At 42.6% G+C, this 17,428-nt stretch overlaps 2 protein-coding genes across 7 annotated transcripts in view; one reads left to right on the plus strand and one right to left on the minus strand.

Moving 5' to 3' along the window:
• The window catches only part of LOC106598827 (receptor-interacting serine/threonine-protein kinase 2), a 28,624-nt gene extending 27,128 nt beyond the window's left edge, over positions 1–1,496 (minus strand). The window contains exon 1 of one of the 2 annotated variants that reach the window (XM_014189832.3): positions 664–1,496. In XM_014189832.3, coding sequence (XP_014045307.1) covers positions 664–860 — 197 coding nt within the window. In that variant the 5' untranslated portion in view covers positions 861–1,496. Of the gene's footprint in view, positions 1–135; positions 267–663 lie in introns of those variants that run through there. The other variant, XM_014189836.3, reaches the window with a different exon arrangement.
• On the plus strand, positions 212–10,076 carry LOC106598832 (sorting nexin-16). Of its 5 annotated transcripts, XM_014189839.3 has the most exons (9): positions 212–255; positions 677–767; positions 3,579–3,977; positions 5,161–5,247; positions 7,889–8,037; positions 8,239–8,308; positions 8,701–8,837; positions 9,087–9,281; positions 9,552–10,076. In XM_014189839.3, the coding sequence occupies exons 3-9, from the start codon at positions 3,651–3,653 to the stop codon at positions 9,649–9,651; spliced, it is 1,065 nt and encodes a 354-aa protein (XP_014045314.1). In that variant the 5' UTR covers positions 212–255; positions 677–767; positions 3,579–3,650; the 3' UTR covers positions 9,652–10,076. The 5 variants fall into 5 exon arrangements, with proteins under 5 accessions (XP_014045314.1, XP_082829408.1, XP_014045317.1 ...); XM_082973282.1 differs by lacking the exon at positions 212–255 and having other exon boundaries at positions 541–767; XM_014189842.3 differs by lacking the exons at positions 212–255; positions 677–767 and adding an exon at positions 2,942–3,539 and having other exon boundaries at positions 3,638–3,977.
• Positions 10,077–17,428: the final 7,352 nt, after the last annotated feature.

The raw sequence follows: 17,428 nt of genomic DNA on the forward strand, positions 1-17,428 counted from the left end.
AATATTGGACTAGAGCGCCTAACTTTACTTCTTAGTCCAAGGACCTTACGTGTTCTATTTAAAAGGGCGAAATGCCTCGAAGCCAAATCCCTCTACTTTCATATCAAAACAATTTCACAAATGCAAAATACACACGGTTTTAACCGGTTTTAACAAGGTTGCAGCCGACAGTATTTTTCCGTGACCACACGTTTGTGGAGTCTGTCTTCCGTTTCCACACAGGTGTTCGGAGACGCAAAGAGCTACACATCACAGGTCAGTTAGTCACGGTCTTCTGCAAACAAACGCTGTAACATGGAAATGTGGCCGTGTGGGAACCCTAGCAAAAAGCTGTGTATCAATTTAAACCTGTTGTTTTTTGGAAAATTATTTATCGCTGATATGTAAGATATGGTTCTTATGGTTGCAAAACCGTACCGCAAGCAACGCATGTTAATTAGCCATGTCAATGCTCAGATTTAGTATCGGGGATATTAATGACACTCCCCTGTACAGAAGACGTATTCGTCTAATGACTTATGTGTAATGTACTGGAACTTAGAGTCATGATCATGGCCTATCTAGTCGATACATTAATCAAATCTGACAAGGCGATGATAGAATGTAGTCAGATTAGATCTAATGGCATATAGTCATACTTAATCTTGATTTTAACAAACGTACCTTTCGCCAACAGGAGAATCCAATTTCAGACACTTGATGGCAACGGTGGTCCGCCAATCGCAATGCTGTGCCTTGAACACGGTTCCGAACCCACCTTTACTCAGGTAATGCAAGTCCGTCAGTTTTTGATAGGGGATCACCGGCAGAGTGCTCGTGAGATTACAAAGGTTCACACAGCCCGTGTGCTGCTGCTCCATAATTATTGTGAATCTACAATTAAGGATCTCTTGAAAAAAAAGCTTGTCCTCCTCTGCCTAAAAGAGAAAGCGGAATTGAGAGTTCCTGTTCCCGACGCAACGAAAAGACCCTGGTGTCTTGACCGAGCCGAGTACAGATTCATAAATGTTCCATTAAAACGTAATGACGTTTGATCTAATGTGATCGCGCTGCCAGTGGTAATGATTGCAACTGGACGTCGAAAAAAAATAAAAAATAAACTGTGACTTGAATTATTGCTTAAAAAAATAATGTTAGACTGTCCATTTCTGTCAATGTGTCCAACTCTAGCGAGTAACGTTAGGGACTAACAACCACTCCACGCCAAAACAACCGGTGACTGATTTATACTTGTAAGCTACCGACACGGCATTGGGGCATATTCTTGACCCTGTAGAAGTCCGTCATTAGTTAGCTAGTAGCGTGCTACAAAATAACTGACTGATTAAAATAAAGACAGCAATGTTTACGTTTTACGTTTAGGTAGCTACGAAAGCGGTGGTTTCTGTGGCCGTTGTTGTAATTTTGTGAAGGTATAGGATGACAAGACCCTTCCGGGTTTCTTTGAGTTACATTCAGGATCCGAACGTTTTGCCGTTGTGTTGGGCTCGTTCGAGCGGACCACTTTTGTCAAGTCGCATTTCAAAGTGCGATACATTATGGGGATAAAAACGGTCCGAACTTCACAGAAACCATGTGATCAAAGGTCATGAAGTTTCGACTGCAATGTTCAGTTTTTGTTTGACCCACGCGAACTTGACCGAAGATGTCATATCCAGATCTCTGGATATGTACAATTGAATGTGATATTTGAGGCTCTCCCGCAACAATTAAAAGTATAATGTACACACATATTTACAGTTTGTGAGTGTGCAATATGGAGGTTTGAGATATGTTTATTTCGAAATTACAAAGAAACACTTTATAAAACAATGGCAACACTGCCATGTTGCACTGAGCCCAGCCACATCATTGTCCGACTCAATCAATCAATCGAATGTATTTATAAAGCCCTTCTTACATCAGCTTATGTCACAAAGTGCTGTACAGAAACCCAGCCTAAAACCCCAAACAGCAAGCAATGCAGGCGTGGATGGCGCAGATGCACTTTCCCCAGCTTTCCTTCTGGACTTTCTTCTGTAGTCGGTTGATTCAGCCTTACCACTAAAACAAGCTCATTGACTCTTCAAAAAGGACTGCAACATTCTGGCACCATCCGAAGTACTTTGCTATAATTGGTTTGACGTGTCAAGTAGCAAATATATACCATCATATTTAATAAACGGACAAAAATGAAAGTAAAACACGAAAAAGACAAGTTGAAACATATAGGTTTTGCTGCCCATATTTTTACTTTACGGTATCTTTGAACGCCTTTGCTGGGAAATTGGCATGGAGGGATTTAGACACGTGACATGCGACAGTACTTTTTTTTGTGACCGCAGAGATACAATACATATATGTAATATATTGTTGACAGTAAGAAAAGGGAAAGGGTCAGTTGTACAACTGAATGCATTCAACTGAAATGTGTCTTCCGCATTTAACCCAAACACATCCATGTCTGGATTGTCATTGATAGTTTGTCCACCCCCAAAAACTAGTATACAAATACGTTTTGATGATTTTGGTGATGCATTTGTAAGAGTTGAGGGTTTTGCTTTTTGAGAGATGACACAGGAGCAAGATAGAAAATTCAAGCAAGCGGATTGTAGAATTTCCAATCTATTTGGGAATTTCCCAGATATTTGGGTATCATGACGTGATTGTTTTCAATTAACTTTGAAGGACATGGGTCTCTACAAGGGGATTTTGCTCCAATGTTGTTTGTGACCGATTGTGACAGAGAAGTGCGCGTTTATGTCTAGCTTACGTGAGAGGGAACAAAATAAAATTGGTGCACATCCACCGTTTCTAAACTAATGCCGCGTTCATATGCTAGTCGGAACTAGGAAACTCGGAATTGTCAAACTTGCTGTTTCGTTGAACGCAGCACGTGTATAGCTACAAACAGTTGGCATGTCGGAAATGTGCGAGTTTCCTAGTTCGGACTAGTGCGGCATCATACTGTAGAGGCGTGAATTGTCAGAGCTGTCCCACTGGATACAGACGGCAATTCAACGTCTATTCCACGTTGGTTGTTGTGGAAACAACGTAACTTCAAACCGTATGCCCAGTGGGGTGCGTCTTTGCATAAACTAGCTAAATGGAGAGAAAACAAATAAAAGTTAGCCAAAGTGTAATGATTTTGATCTAATAATTATTTTGTGAACACTCACTACAATAAAAGCATCGAGTGACAAATAAACCTATTTGAGTCGGATATTCACACTTTGAACTTTCTAATATGCTCGGCAGGAATGCTCATGTTTACGTTAGCATATCCGTCTGCCCATGTCCGGAAGGGGTCATTCTTCCGTCTTGTTCCGCTTGGATAATGCGGGAAGTGAGTGATTGACAATGCAGATGTTCTGTCCATAAACTTAATCTTGTATGCATACGTCGGTGATTCCAGATAATCTGACTGGAATTTCTTAGTTTCTTTAACATCTACAGCTGTCTTGCATGCGGAGTATCCCCTCCGGTCTGTCCAGTATCCACATCTCCTTCTCCAAATCAGAGCAATTCGTTTCTAAATAGCCAGGGATAGGCTACAGTATGTGAGTATCCAAATCTCTCTCTCTCTCTCTCTCGAACAGATAATGGATCACAATGTAACAACTCAAGCTCCTGTTTCTCTGCTTCATTATTCAAGAAGGTAAAGAGGTAAGATGGCCACCCCCTTTGTCCCAGTGCCTGTCCCCATGGAACAGACCCCGACCTGGCCCAAGAGGACCTCCCCCCTGGGAAGTATCTCTAGCTCTGGCTTTTCACCTCCTGGAAAGTCCCCCTGGGTGAAGGCCACTGGGTCCTGGGGGGCCACGGTGGCCTGTCCGAGCCTCCCCCAGACGTGTTCCAGCCCCGAGGGGTACAGGACATCCAGAGGAGGGGAGCAGGGGTCGGTCCAGGAGGATGGTACTCCAGGGGACAGTTGGGAGAGGCCCCTCACCCCTACCCTGCTGGGCTATGAGGTCATGGAGGAGAGGGCAAAGTTCACGGTAAGGAGTCACCCATATGATTAATTGATTAAAATTCTATGATCACACCTTATTTGATTAAACAAATTTGTTGAAGCAGGTGGTACTTTGCTGGAACTAAAAATCCTGCACACATGATGTCAGGGAACTTGGTTTAAAAGTTCCATCCATGTTTCAAGTTTCCATCAGTTATTAAATGGTAGTTAATGTAGTATGCAGCATTTTGTTTTAATGAGTTATATCTTTGTCACTGTTGGAGGCACATTTTAAAATCATCATCCCATCTGGTTGAATTCCATATGATTTTGTGACTGCCTCTATCATGTGTGCTCTCATTCATGGAAAAGGCTGAACTAAGTGTGTGTGTGTGTGTGTGTGTGTGTGTGTGATGAGCATCTGTTGTTAAATGACCAGAGATAGACAACCAGTCACAAGGAAGTGACTGTGGAGTGATTCAGTTAGGTAGGGTAGCTGTATTTCATTCTTACAACCACAATCTCCTTTTAGATTGACACAGCTTTGTAATTTCTTTCTATCTTCCTTTTCATATGTATATATATATATATATATACATATACATATACACATTTTTTAAATGGCATCAGATACTGTGTTTTTGTGTGTAGTTGGCTTGGTTTTATAACACACTCACTAAAGTAGTATCTAAAGATTAGTTGTGTTGAGAGATCCAGTAAATGTCTGATAAGAGTATACCTTTAACAGAACTGACCAAACATTGTGTTATGGCTGTGGTTACTTACATCCATGTCTTTGTGTGTGTATACAGAAGAGTTGCCCAACTGGCAGCCCACGGGCCAAAGTGGTTTTTGGCCCCCCACGTTTTCTATTTAATTGTTTTTGTTTGTCCTTCTCTCCATTTTTTTATTGTTGGACATAAAAGACTGTAAAAACACCAGGAAATCATCGCTAAGTAATTTCAGAAATCTGTTCCCAAGTATTCCCACACATAATAGGGAGACACGCGATCATATACAAATGTAAGTAAGGTTTGAAATTATGACATTTTAGTTCAACATTATATCTGTTTGGTCTTTTTGCGGTCAGTTTTCAGTCTACATATGATTTGTAATGATGTTCCTGCCCCCCGACCATCCGCTCAAGAAAAACATCGTCCCGCCGCTATTGATGATCCCTGGCATAAAGTATATGATACAAAAATAACATGGTCTATTTTTCACTGCAGGTGTATAAGATCTTGGTGAGAAGGAATGAGGAAGAGAACTGGGTGATCTTCAGAAGGTACACAGACTTCGCCAGACTCAACGATAAGGTGAGATCCTGCAGCAGATACCAGGGCTCAATTCTGAATAGTCCCTTCCCACTTCACCTCCACTGGATCAACTGGCCATTCTATCAAATCAAGTCAAATTGTATTTGTCACATGCGCCGAATACAACAGTTGTAGACCTTACAGTGAAATGCTTACCTACAGCCCTTAACCAACAATGCAGTTTTAAGAAAATACCCCCCAAAAAGTAAGAGATAAGAAATAATTAAAGAGCAGCAGTAAAATAACAATGGCGAGACTATATACAGGGGGTACCGGTACAGAGTCAATGTGCGGGGGCACTGGTGTCGAGGTAATTGAGGTAATATGTACATGTAGGTAGAGTTATTAAAGTGACTATGCATTGATAAGATAATAACAGAGAGTAGCAGCAGCATAGAAGGGGGGGGGGGGGGGGCATAATGCAAATAGTCTGGATAGCCATTTGATTAGCTGTTCAGGATTCTTATGGCTTGGGGCTAGAAGTTGTTAAGAAGTCTTTTGGACATAGACTTGGTGCTCCAGAACCGCTTGCCATGCGGTAGCAGAGAGAACAGTCTATGACTAGGGTGGCTGGAGTCTTGTACGCACTACCCTCTGTAGTGCCTTGCGGTCAGAGGCTGAGTAGTTGCCATACCAGGCAGTAATGCAACCAGTCAGGATGCTCTCAATGGTGCAGCTGTATAACTTTTTGAGGATCTGAGGACCCATGCCAAATCTTTTCAGTCTCCTGAGGGGGAATAGGTTTTGTCGTGCCCTCTTCACGACTGTCTTGGTGTGCTTGGACCATGTTAGTTAGTTTGTTGGTGATGTGGACGCCAAGGAACTTTAAGCTCTCAACCTGCTCCACCACAGCCTCGTCGATGAGAATGGGTTGCGTGCTCGGTCCTCCTTTTCCTGTTGTCCACAATCATCTCCTTTGTCTTGATCATGTTGAGGGAGAGGTTGTTGTCCTGGCACCACACGGTCTGGTCACTGACCTCCTCCCTATAGGTTGTCTCATCGTTGTCGGTGATCAGGCCAACCACTGTTGGAGTCGTGCCTGGCCGTGCAGTCATGAGTGAACAGGGAGTACAGGAGGGGACTGAGCACGCACCTCTGAGGGGACCCCGTAATGGGCTCAGCATGGCGGATGTGTTGTTACCTACCCTTACCATCTAGGGACGGCCTGTCCTGAAGTCCAGGATCCAGTTGCAGAGGGAGGTGTTTAGTCTAGGGTCCTTAGCTTAGTGCTGAGCTTTGAGGGCACTATGGTGTTGAACACTGAGCTGTAATCAATGAATAGCATTCTCACATACACTATTGTTCAAAAGTTTGGGGTCACTAAAGAAAAGCAAATTTTTGGTCCATTTAAAATAACATCAAATTGATCAGAAATACAGTGTAAACATTGTTAATGTTGTAAATGACTATTGCAGCTGGAAACGGCAGATTTTTTTTTTAATGGAAGATTGCATCATCTGTGATCTGTTGGGGCTGTATGCAAATTGGAGTGGGTCTTTGGTTTCTGGGATAATGGTGTTGATGTGAGCCATGACCAGCCTTTCAAAGCATTTCATGGATACAGACGTGAGTGCTACGGGTCAGTAGTCATTTAGTCAGGTTACCTTAGTGTTCTTGGGTACAGGGACTATGGTGGTCTGCTTGAAACATGTTGGTATTACAGACTCGGACAGGGAGAGGTTGAAATAGTCAGTGAAAACACTTGCCAGTTGGTCAGCGCATGCTCAGAGTACACGTCCTGGTAATCCGTCTGGCCCTGCGGCCTTGTGAATGTTGTCCTGTTTAAAGGTCTTACTCACATCGTCAGCGCAGAGCGTGATCACACAGTTGTCCGGAACAGCTGATGCTCTCATGCATGTTTCAGTGTTACTTGCCTCGAAGCGAGCATGGAAGTATTTTAGCTTGTCTGGTAGGCTTGTGTCACTGGGCCGTTCTCGGCTGTGCTTCCCTTTATAGTCTGTAATAGTTTGCTAGCCCTGCCACATTCGACGAGCGTCGGAGCTGGTGTAATACGATTCGATCTTAGTCCTTTATTGAAGCTTTTCCTGTTTGATGGTTCGTCGGAGGGCATAGCGGGATTGCTTTTAAGTTTCCAGGTTAGAGTCCCGCTCCTTGAAAGTGGCAGCTCTACCCTATAGCTCAGTGCAAATGTTGCCTGTAATCCATGGCTTCTAGTTGGGTTATGTACGTACAGTCACTGTGGGGACGACTTCGTTGATGCACTTATTGATGAAGCCAGTGACTGATGTGGTGTACTCCTCAATGCCATCGGAAGAATCCCGGAACATGTTCCAGTCTGCGATAGCAAAACAGTCCTGTAGTTTAGCATCTGCTTCATCTGACCACTTTTTTATAGACCGAGTCACTGGTGCTTCCTGCTTTAATTTTTGCTTGTAAGCAGGAATCAGAAGGATAGAATTATGGTCAGATTTGCCAAATGGAGGGCGAGGGAGAGCTTTGTATTTGTCTCTGTGTGTGGCTCCCTGTGACTCATTTAATTATGCCAAATCAAGGGAGAAATTGAGGGCGTTGGTGAGATCAAACGAGGAGATCAATTAAATAATTTGACACCCTCCAACTTGAGGGAGCAATTTATGTGAATAAAATATTGAACTGCTCTCTCTCTGTGTTTCTCTCTCAGCTAAAGGAGTTATTTCCCAGGTTCAGACTAGCCCTGCCACCCAAGCGCTGGTTCAAGGATAACTACGACATGGAGTTTCTGGAGGAGAGACAGTTAGGCCTACAAGCCTTCCTACAGAACCTCATAGCACACAGGGATATCACCAACAGGTGGACTACAGCATTTCCTCTTGACCTTTCTTTTATCCAGGGTTGTCTCACAACATGTCGTTTTCAAGAGAAATCAAGAGTGTGTCTTTTGTGTGTGTGTTTGGTACTACTCTTGAGTGTATCTGCAGTGAGTGCACATATCGTAATTATTTTTGGAGGATGTCCATGTCATCTTTCTGACCTTTGACCTTTCCCCCACAGTGAAGTGGTCAGACAGTTTCTTTGTCTGGATGACCCGCCAGGCCCCTTTGACAGCCTGGAGGAGAGCAGGGTGAGCCATCTCTACAGTACTTTTTATTATCATTAACCTTTTAATAATCCAGGTTAGTCTCATTGAGTACACATGTATTTTGCTAGAGACACCTGCTCAAGATAGCAGACCTACCAAATACTTAGCTGGCTCCATGCTATGGTCTCGGAATGTCAATTGTGAATACTTGAACAATTGTGTGGCAAGCAGCATACTTCAACCAACTGAGCCAAGTAGAACTAGTGTTGTGTTCATCAGGGCATATGACGGGAAATGTTATTAACATTAAACAAAAATGAGCTTTTCTTATTGGACAAGTCTAGGTAGTTCCTCCCTGTTTTATTCCGTTTTCTTCCATTTGGTTCCTCATGAACATAATCCAGGTTCTGTTATTGTGGTAATCTTGCTGACAGGCTTTCTGTGAGACGCTGGAGGAGACCAACCACCGTCTCCAGAGGGACCTGTCGGAGAAACAGCGAGAGATTGACTCTTTGAAAACAGCCCTGGACGAGAGACAGACCCACATTGGGCTCCTGGAGAAGAGAGTGAAGTGAGGATTTGTTCTTTCTCAGTGTCTGAAGACCGAGAAATCAGGCGATTGTGTGCTTGTGTGTCAGTTAAGGGTCCCGAGTTCTTGTGGAAATAGCAAGATGTACTCCCCATCTCCCACATGATCTGACCACACGATCCAGTTGTGTGTGTGTGTGTGTGTGTGTGTGTGTGTGCGCGCGTGTGTGTATATCCCCTGTCTGTGTGCTTTTAGATGTATGTGTGTTAACATGGTGTCCCTCTATCTCAGTGGTATGTCCCCCAGCCCAGAGGGCCTTACTCCGGAGAGCAGCAGACTATCAGCCCTAGGCAGCGAGAACAGCTCTGACACAGACACTGCCGCAGATAGACACAGAGACACAGACGGAGAGGCGGACATAGACACAGACAGGGGATCATCCACTGCATTGGAGGCTGACCAGGAGACATGTCCTGAAAGAAGAAGGTACCTCATTGACGTCTCATGTCTTTAGACACATATCCATCTCTCCTGTCCACAGAGCTACTTGTGTCAACCTGAGCTAGATGTTTTACAGGTTATCTGATCTGTAAATTAATCTTAAACTCCAATTAACAGATCCATATGATGTACAGATCACTGTTTACCTCCTCTCATGGAGACATAATAGGATACTTCATCTATGTCTCTGTGCTTCATGATGAAACGGATGTTTAATTTGACCTCTGACCTTTTACCCACTCTCTGTCAATCCAGCTCAGACATCCAAAGGCCACTCAAGGGTCACGGGGCGTACTGGTTATCTGCAGCCATTGATTGTTCACCAGACGCTTTTATAAATTCAACAACTCCATAGAATGACGTGGAATTCTGCAATTGATTCTGACCTGGGACCTGGAAAAGTAGATGATTCCAAGATGGACTGATGAGGAGCTACGAGTGTATAGACTTCATGTCCAGATTCTTGCTTGTAGTGACTGCGTTAATGGGTGATTTAAGTTTTCATATAAGGTGTGTGTGTGTGTGTGTGGGGGGGGGGGGGTTCTGTGTGTCTAAGGAGTCCATAAATATATTGTTTATGAATATTGACTTCCAACACTTGTTCTGCTCTCATCTAATGCCTTGGTTGTATAATAATCAAGTGAAGATATACTGTAATATGTGTCTGACTGCCTTTATCAATGTCTTTTCTACAAAGCTAAGTACTGTAGTACTGTACTCAGGTTCGTACCTCCTCCCTGCAAAAAGCAAAACTAATAAACTTGATTGATCTTAAAACGCTCTATGTTCTCATGTCATTGAGTCACACACAACACAAACCCTTTACTTCAAGAGACATTAACCCAAAAATCAAGGAACAAATGTAGTTCCACAGTTGTTTTCTACCGACTTCACCAGCCAACAGATCATCCTCTACATAAGATTTAGATTTGATTTTGAGAAGGTGCTGGTAGGCAAGTAGAAATAATCTAAAGTCCCTTGTTTCACCACAAGGTGGTGCTGTTAACACATCCAGTCAACCCTAGGCTGAAGTGTCAGGAATCTAACGTTCAGTTCCCACCACACATAAGTGGACTCATTCGAGCTCTGAGTAAATCTCTTGGAAGAGGACAGAAATATCTAACACATGAAAAAGTGAATTTTGAGAGCACTGGGGCTTAGATGTAGGACATTTTGAGGGAAGAAAACAGAAACCGCTCTGTCACAAACGCTAATAGATGTTTTATTGTCACATTCAGATAGGTGCAGTGAAATGTGTTGTTTTACAGCACCCTTGGAGCAAATTTAGATTAAGTGCCTTGCTCAAGGGCATATAGACAGATTTTTCACCTTCTCGGCCCAGGTATTCAAACCAGTGAACCTTTGGTTACTGGGCCAACACTAACTGTTAGGCTACCTGTTACCCTTGGCATAATAGCGGATACTGACATAATAGCCCTCAGGAATATTGGGCCCCTCACTTATCGCCCCCCCCCCCCCCCACACACACACACACACACACACTTGTAAGCTGAATACGCCACAAACCATATGAATAACATATTCACGGCCAAATCCACAGGGCTTATTTTTAGGTAATAAAAAGGGTACATTTAAATCACTCACTTAAATGAGGTGAAGTAAATTATAATGGACAAACAGCCTGTTAGTATTTCCATTTTGCTAATATTATTTTCCAAATATCATTCCATCTTACAGATACCTAAAGCTTCTAGCTCCATGTGCTTTCCATGCAGTCACAGCATGGGTTTAAGAACAGGAAACACTACTTTGATAGTACAAATGCAATGGGGATATATTTTTTTTAAGCGGAATGCAGTTGAACTCCTTTCCTGCTGTTTCAACTGAAAAAGATACACAATGTCCTGGATATACAGATGTAGGATCTTAATTTGAGCCAGTTTCCTACAGCAGGAAAATAATCCTGCAGCAACAGGAAGTGTGAATTATTATATGGATTGTAATTAATGGACTTTTTGTATTGGTTGATATATTTTTCATTAGGGCAAATCTGAAATGTCAAAGTGGAAATTACACATTTCATCAGCTTTTTTAAACCTCAAATACATTACATGTTTTACAATTTCTGCATTGCAGGAAAGTTCTCCCACAACAGGGTTATTAAATTAAGATCCTACATCTGTAAATTATGTTCTTCCCCTTCCCCATACTTTCCGGCCCTATACTGTACACTACACATTGCTGGAGATCAGATTCCTGATTGTCAGATTTGTGTTCGGTTTTGTGTGTGAGGACTGAGAGGAGGCCATGGAGGATAGATGTTGGGCAATAGCTACCATGCCCTCAGAAAGCATTCATACCCCTAGACTTATTCCACATTTTCTTGTGTTACAGCCTGAATTTAAAACTGATTAAATAAATGTTTTTTCTCTCACCCAGCTACACACAATCACAATCACCCAGCTACACCCCATCATGACAAAGTGAAAACATGTTTTTAGAAATGTTTGCACATTTATTGAAAATTAAATACAGAAATATCTAATTTCCATACGTAATCACACCCCTGAGTCAATACTTTGTAGAAGCACCTTTGGTAGTGATTACAGCTGTTAGTCTTTCTGGGTAAGTCTCTAAGAGCTTTACATACCTTGATTGTGCAACATTGGCCCATTATTCTTTTCAAAATTCTTCAAGCTCTGTTAAATTGGTTGTTGATCATTGCTAGACAACCATTTTCCCCTCTTGCCATTGATTTTCCAAAAAATGTAAGTAAAACTGTAACTCGGCCACTCAGGAACATTCAGTCTTTGGTAAGACCTTTCAGTTTGGCCAGGCGGCCAGATCTAGTTCTTCCATTTAAGAATTTGTTCTAAACTGACTTGCCTAGTCAAATAAAGGTAGTTTCTGCTTTGTCATTATGAGGTATTGTGTGTAAATTGATCAGGAAAAAACAACCATTTAATCCATTTTAGAAAAGGTTGTAATGTAACAAAATGTGGAAAAGGTCAAGGGGTCTGAATACTTTCCGAATGCACTGTATATACAAAAGTATGCGGACACCCCTTTAAATTAGTGGATTCGGCTATTTCTAGCCACACCCGTTGCTGACAGGTGTATAAAATCGAGCACATAGCTATGCAATCTGCATACACAAACATTGGCAGTAGAATGGCCTTACTAACGAGCTCAGTGACGTTCAACGTGGCACCGTCATAGGATGCCACCTTTCCAACAACTCAGTTCATCAAATTTCTGCCCTGCTAGAGCTGCCCTGGTCAACTGTAAGCTATGTTATTGTGAAGTGGAAATGTCTAGGAGCAACAACGGCTCAACCGCAAAGTGGTAGGCCACACAAGCTCATAGAACGGGATCGCCGAGTGCTGAAGTGAGTAGCGTGTAAAAATCATCTCTGTAAGCAAAGTCAGCACAAGAAGTGCTCGCCGCCATTGGACTCTGGAGTAGTGGAAACGTGTTCTCTGGAGTGATGAATCACGCTTCCCCATCTGGCAGTCCGATGGACGAATCTGGGTTAGGAGGATGCCAGGAAAACACTCAACTCCATATTAATGCCCATGATTTTGGAATGAGATGTTCGACGAGCAGGTGTCCACATACTTTTGTTCATGCAGTTTAATCATAACTGGCATGGTAGGTTAAATTGTAAGCTTCTCCAAACGTCTATAGCAGGGATCATCAACTAGATTCAGTCACGGACAATTTTTTCTTGAGCGGATGGTCGGGTGGCCGGAACATAATTTGTAGACTGCCAATTGACCGTAAGAAGCCCAAACAGACATGTTTGACTAAAATATAATAATTTCTCAAACATTGCTTCCATTTGTATACGATCACGTGTATTATTTGTCCAACCACAAAAAAAAAAAAAAAAAAACCACCTCCCTGCCAAATTCATCCCGCGTGGGCCACCAGTTGGGGTACCCTGGTCTATGGTTTTTATCCTAACACCCATTAACAACAGGAGGTCCCGTGAAAAACACGGGCCCGCCTATAGAAATCAAATTCCCGTCCAACTGATTTGTTCTGGCGCCGGCCCTGCAGGGCAGTTATGGTTAGCTGTCGACTCTGAGCTCAAGAACATCTGGACTGTGGGGGAAATTCAGATAAAAATGTAATTCCTACAGTTTTCAGTTAGTTTTTTATATACATTGGCCTCATGAGTCCTTTTGCGGAGCTTTTGAACCTTATTTTTAAAGTCTTTGAAAAACTCACTTCTGAAAGCCCAGTGCAGAAATAACGTTATGTGCAACGATTGAATTACAGTCTGATTCTTGTAATATGAACTAAGATGTGGGTCTTTTATAACCTGCACAAGTAACCCAGCGAGCAAAATATTGCACATGATGTCTTATTGATGTCATTTTCTGGTTGTAAACAGGTTTTCTGGCTGCGAAGACGTCATGTAACCTGATTACGACCAGCTGGTCTCTGTTATAACCAGATAAAGCCATCCCAGCTGACTCACAGCCTCCCCTCGGAAGCTCCACTGAAATGACTCCTGCTTCTGCCCCACCAGACTTACCAACTGCTGGAGCAGTAACATCTCTCAAGTAGTAGAAAGGACAGCTGAAGACAAACTTTTATTGGTTTTTCCTAAGAAATTTGGATCAATATAACATTCACATGTCGGGTAAGATCACTTCACAACAGCGTCAACTGTGACCCCGAAACCACACCCCCATTAACTACTTGTGGCTGGGCATGTAACTCAATACATAACAGTTCATATAAAGTATATCCACAATGATTGATGTATAGGTAAGGCCTATGATAGTTTTTTGGGCTTTACAGAGCAACATGCTGATCGGGTCCACAGCCTCTTCAGATAAAAAGCTCTGCTCCTATCGATCTTCTGAATGGTAATTTCTTTGTTTATTTCTTTGTTTATTTGGATCCCTGTTAGCCTTTGCAGAGGTAGCAGCTATTCTTCCTGGGTTCCACAAAAAACACAAAACATGACAAGTAACAAAAAACGGATATACAAGGACAGTCACACACATTTAAAATACAACAATATACAAACAATACAACTAAAAATGAATACTAACAATACAACAGCAACAAAAAATGTGTGTGTTAAAGTGTGTCTGCGTGTGCGTGTTTGTTTGTGTATGTGTCTCCTCACAGTCCCCGCCGTTCCATGAGATGTATTTTTTTAAAGGTAATTTTGCTGTTTGCTTGAGTAATTGGAGATGGGAGTTCCATGTGATCATGGCTCTGTATAATACCGTGCATTGCTGTGAATTCGTTTTTGACTTGAGGACTGTGAAGAGACCCCTGGTGGCATGTCTTGTGGGGTATGTATGGATGTCTGAGCTGAATGTTATTTTTTTATGCAGACAATCTTCAATTAATCTCTCGTCAACCCTCAACCAGGAAAGACTGGCATGCATGTTGTTGATGTTAGTTCTGTATGTGCAGTTAAGGGCAAGTTGTGCTGCTCTGTTTTGAGCCAGCTGCAGCTTTGCTAGGTCTTTCTTTGCTGCGCTTGACCATGTTACGGGACACTAATCAAGATGGGACAAGACCAGAGCCTGAACAACTAGTACAGTTGATTTTTGTGTCACCCCTCCCCATCTTTACAACAACTTTGTCAATATGACTTGACCATGATTTTTTTAATATTTTTTTTTTATTTAACCTTTATTTAACTAGGCAAGTCAGTTAAGAACAAATTCTTATTTACGATGACGGCCTACACCGGCCAAACCCGGACAACGCTGGGTCAGTTGTGTGACCATCCAATGTTGTAGTTCAGCTTCCTGAACTTGCTAAATGGTCACACCCTTTATCTCCAGCTGAGGTTTAGATCTTAGACAATGTTTTGAACAAAATACAATGTTTTTAGTTTTAGTTGTATTTAAGACCAGTTTATTATTAATCACCCATTCTGATACTGACTGTAACTCCTTATTTATCATTTCAGTGAGCTCACTGGCTTTGGGTGCTGACATGTAGAGTGTGGAATCATCCGCATACATTGTCATTCTAGCTTTGTGTAAGACCAGTGGCAAATCATTTGTAGAGAAGAGTAACAGCCCAAGGCAACTGGCCTTAGGTACACCGCACTGTACATATCTAATGTACATTGAAGAACACTCTTTGGGTTCTATTGGATAAATAACTCTCCAACCATGTGATGGAATGTGACATAACATAACATTAAAGGCTGCATTGAAATCTAACAATACAGCTCCAACTATGAGCTTATTATCCATTTATTTTAACCAATCATCTGTCATCTAAGTCAGTGCAGTCCAAGTTGAGTGCCCTTCTCTACATGCATGCTGAAAGACAGTAGTTAACTTGCTCTCTGAGAAATAGCATTGTATTTGGTCAAACACAATTCTCTCTATCAGTTTACTAAGAAAAGGCAGCAAACTGATTGGGCGGCTGTTACAGTCGGAGTGCTTCACTATTTTTAAGTGGAATTACTTTAACTTCCTTCCACGCCTGTGGGCACACACTCCTTTAGGCTTTGGTTAAAGATATAGCATATAGGGGTGCCAATAGAGTCCAGTCTCAATAGTTTCCCATCTAGGTTGTCTATACCTGGTGGTAATACAGTCTGCTACCATTCTCCATAGTTTCCCATCTAGGTTCTCTATACCTGGTGGTAATACAGTCTGCTACCATTCTCAACAGTTTCCCATCTAGGTTGTCTATACCTGGTGGTAATACAGTCTGCTACCATTCTCAACAAGTTCCCATCTATGTTGTCTATACCTGGTGGCTTATCATTATTGATGGATAACAACTCAAAACAGCAATCTTTCTCTTTCATTATTAGATATTTTATACAAAAATCTGATGTTTTATCCTCTAGTTGGTTAGGTCAGGGTGTGACTAGGGTGGGAAATCTATGTTTTCTATTTCTTTGTTGGCCGGGTATGGTTCTCAATCAGAGGCAGCTGTCTATCGTTGTCTCTGATTGGGGATCATACTTAGGCAGCCTTTTTCCACCTTTAGTTTGTGGGATCTTGTTTTTGGTACTGTGCTGTATGCCCTACTGAACGTTACGTTTTCTATTTATTTTGGTTTTGTTTCGGTGTTCATCTAATAAAGAAAGATGTACGCTTACCACACTGCACCTTGGTCTAATTCTTCAATCAACAAACGTAACACCCTTAACCAACAATGCAGTTTTAAGAAAAATAAGTGTTAAGTAAAAAATAACAGGTACCGGTACAGAGTCAATGTGCGGGGGCACCGGTTAGTCGAGGTATGAGGTAATATGTACATGTAGGTAGAGTTAAAGTGACTATGCATAGATAATAACAGAGAGTAGCAGCAGCGTAAAGGGTGGGGGGGGGGGGGGGGGGGCAATGCAAATCGTCTGGGTAGCCATTTGATTAGCTGTTCAGGATTCTTATGGCTTGGGGGTAGAAGCTGTTAAGTCTTTTGGACCTAGACTTGGTGCTCTGGTACCTCTTGCCGTGAGGTAGCAGAGAGAACAGTCTATGACTAGGGTGGCTGGAGTCTTTATAATTTTTAGGGCCTTCCTCTGACACCGCCTGGTATAGAGGTCCTGGATGGCAGGAAGCTTGGCCCCAGTGGTGTACTGGGTTGTACGCACTACCCTCTGTAGTGCCTTGCGATCGGAGGCTGAGTAGTTGCCATACCAGGCAGTAATGCAACCAGTCAGGATGCTCTCAATGGTGCAGCTGTATAACTTTTTGAGGATCTGAGGACCCATGCCAAATCTTTTCAGTCTCCTGAGGGGGAATAGGCTTTGTCGTGCCCTCTTCATGACTGTCTTGGTGTGTTTGGACCATGATAGTTTGTTGGTGATGTGGACACCAAGGAACTTGAAGCTCTCAACCTGCTCCACTACAGCCCCGTCGATGAGAATGGGGGCGTGCTCGGTCCTCCTTTTCCTGTAGTCCACAATCATCTCATTTGTCTTGATCACATTGAGGGAGAGGTTGTAGTCCTGGCACCACACGGTCAGTTCTCTGACCTCCTCCCTATTGGCTGTCTCATCGTTGTCGGTGATCAGGCCTACCACTGTTGTGTCGTGGGCAAACTTAATAATGGTGTTGGAGTCGTGCCTTGCCATGCAGTCATGAGTGAACAGGGAGTACAGGAGGGGACTGAGCACGCACCTCTGAGGGGCTCCCGTGTTGAGGTTCAGCATGGCGGATGTGTTG

Source organism: Salmo salar, chromosome 03 (assembly GCF_965601325.2).
Source record: "Salmo salar chromosome 03, fSalSal1, whole genome shotgun sequence".
Classification (NCBI taxonomy): domain Eukaryota; kingdom Metazoa; phylum Chordata; class Actinopteri; order Salmoniformes; family Salmonidae; genus Salmo; species Salmo salar.

Excerpts from the sequence above, each read along its gene's own strand:
- LOC106598832 (XM_014189839.3), top strand. The coding sequence starts at position 3,651 with ATGGCCACCCCCTTTGTCCCAGTGCCTGTCCCCATGGAACAGACCCCG. Across the intron at positions 8,038-8,238 it reads CACAGGGATATCACCAACAG|TGAAGTGGTCAGACAGTTTC; the intron begins GTGGACTACAGC and ends TTTCCCCCACAG. Across the intron at positions 8,838-9,086 it reads CTCCTGGAGAAGAGAGTGAA|TGGTATGTCCCCCAGCCCAG; the intron begins GTGAGGATTTGT and ends CCTCTATCTCAG.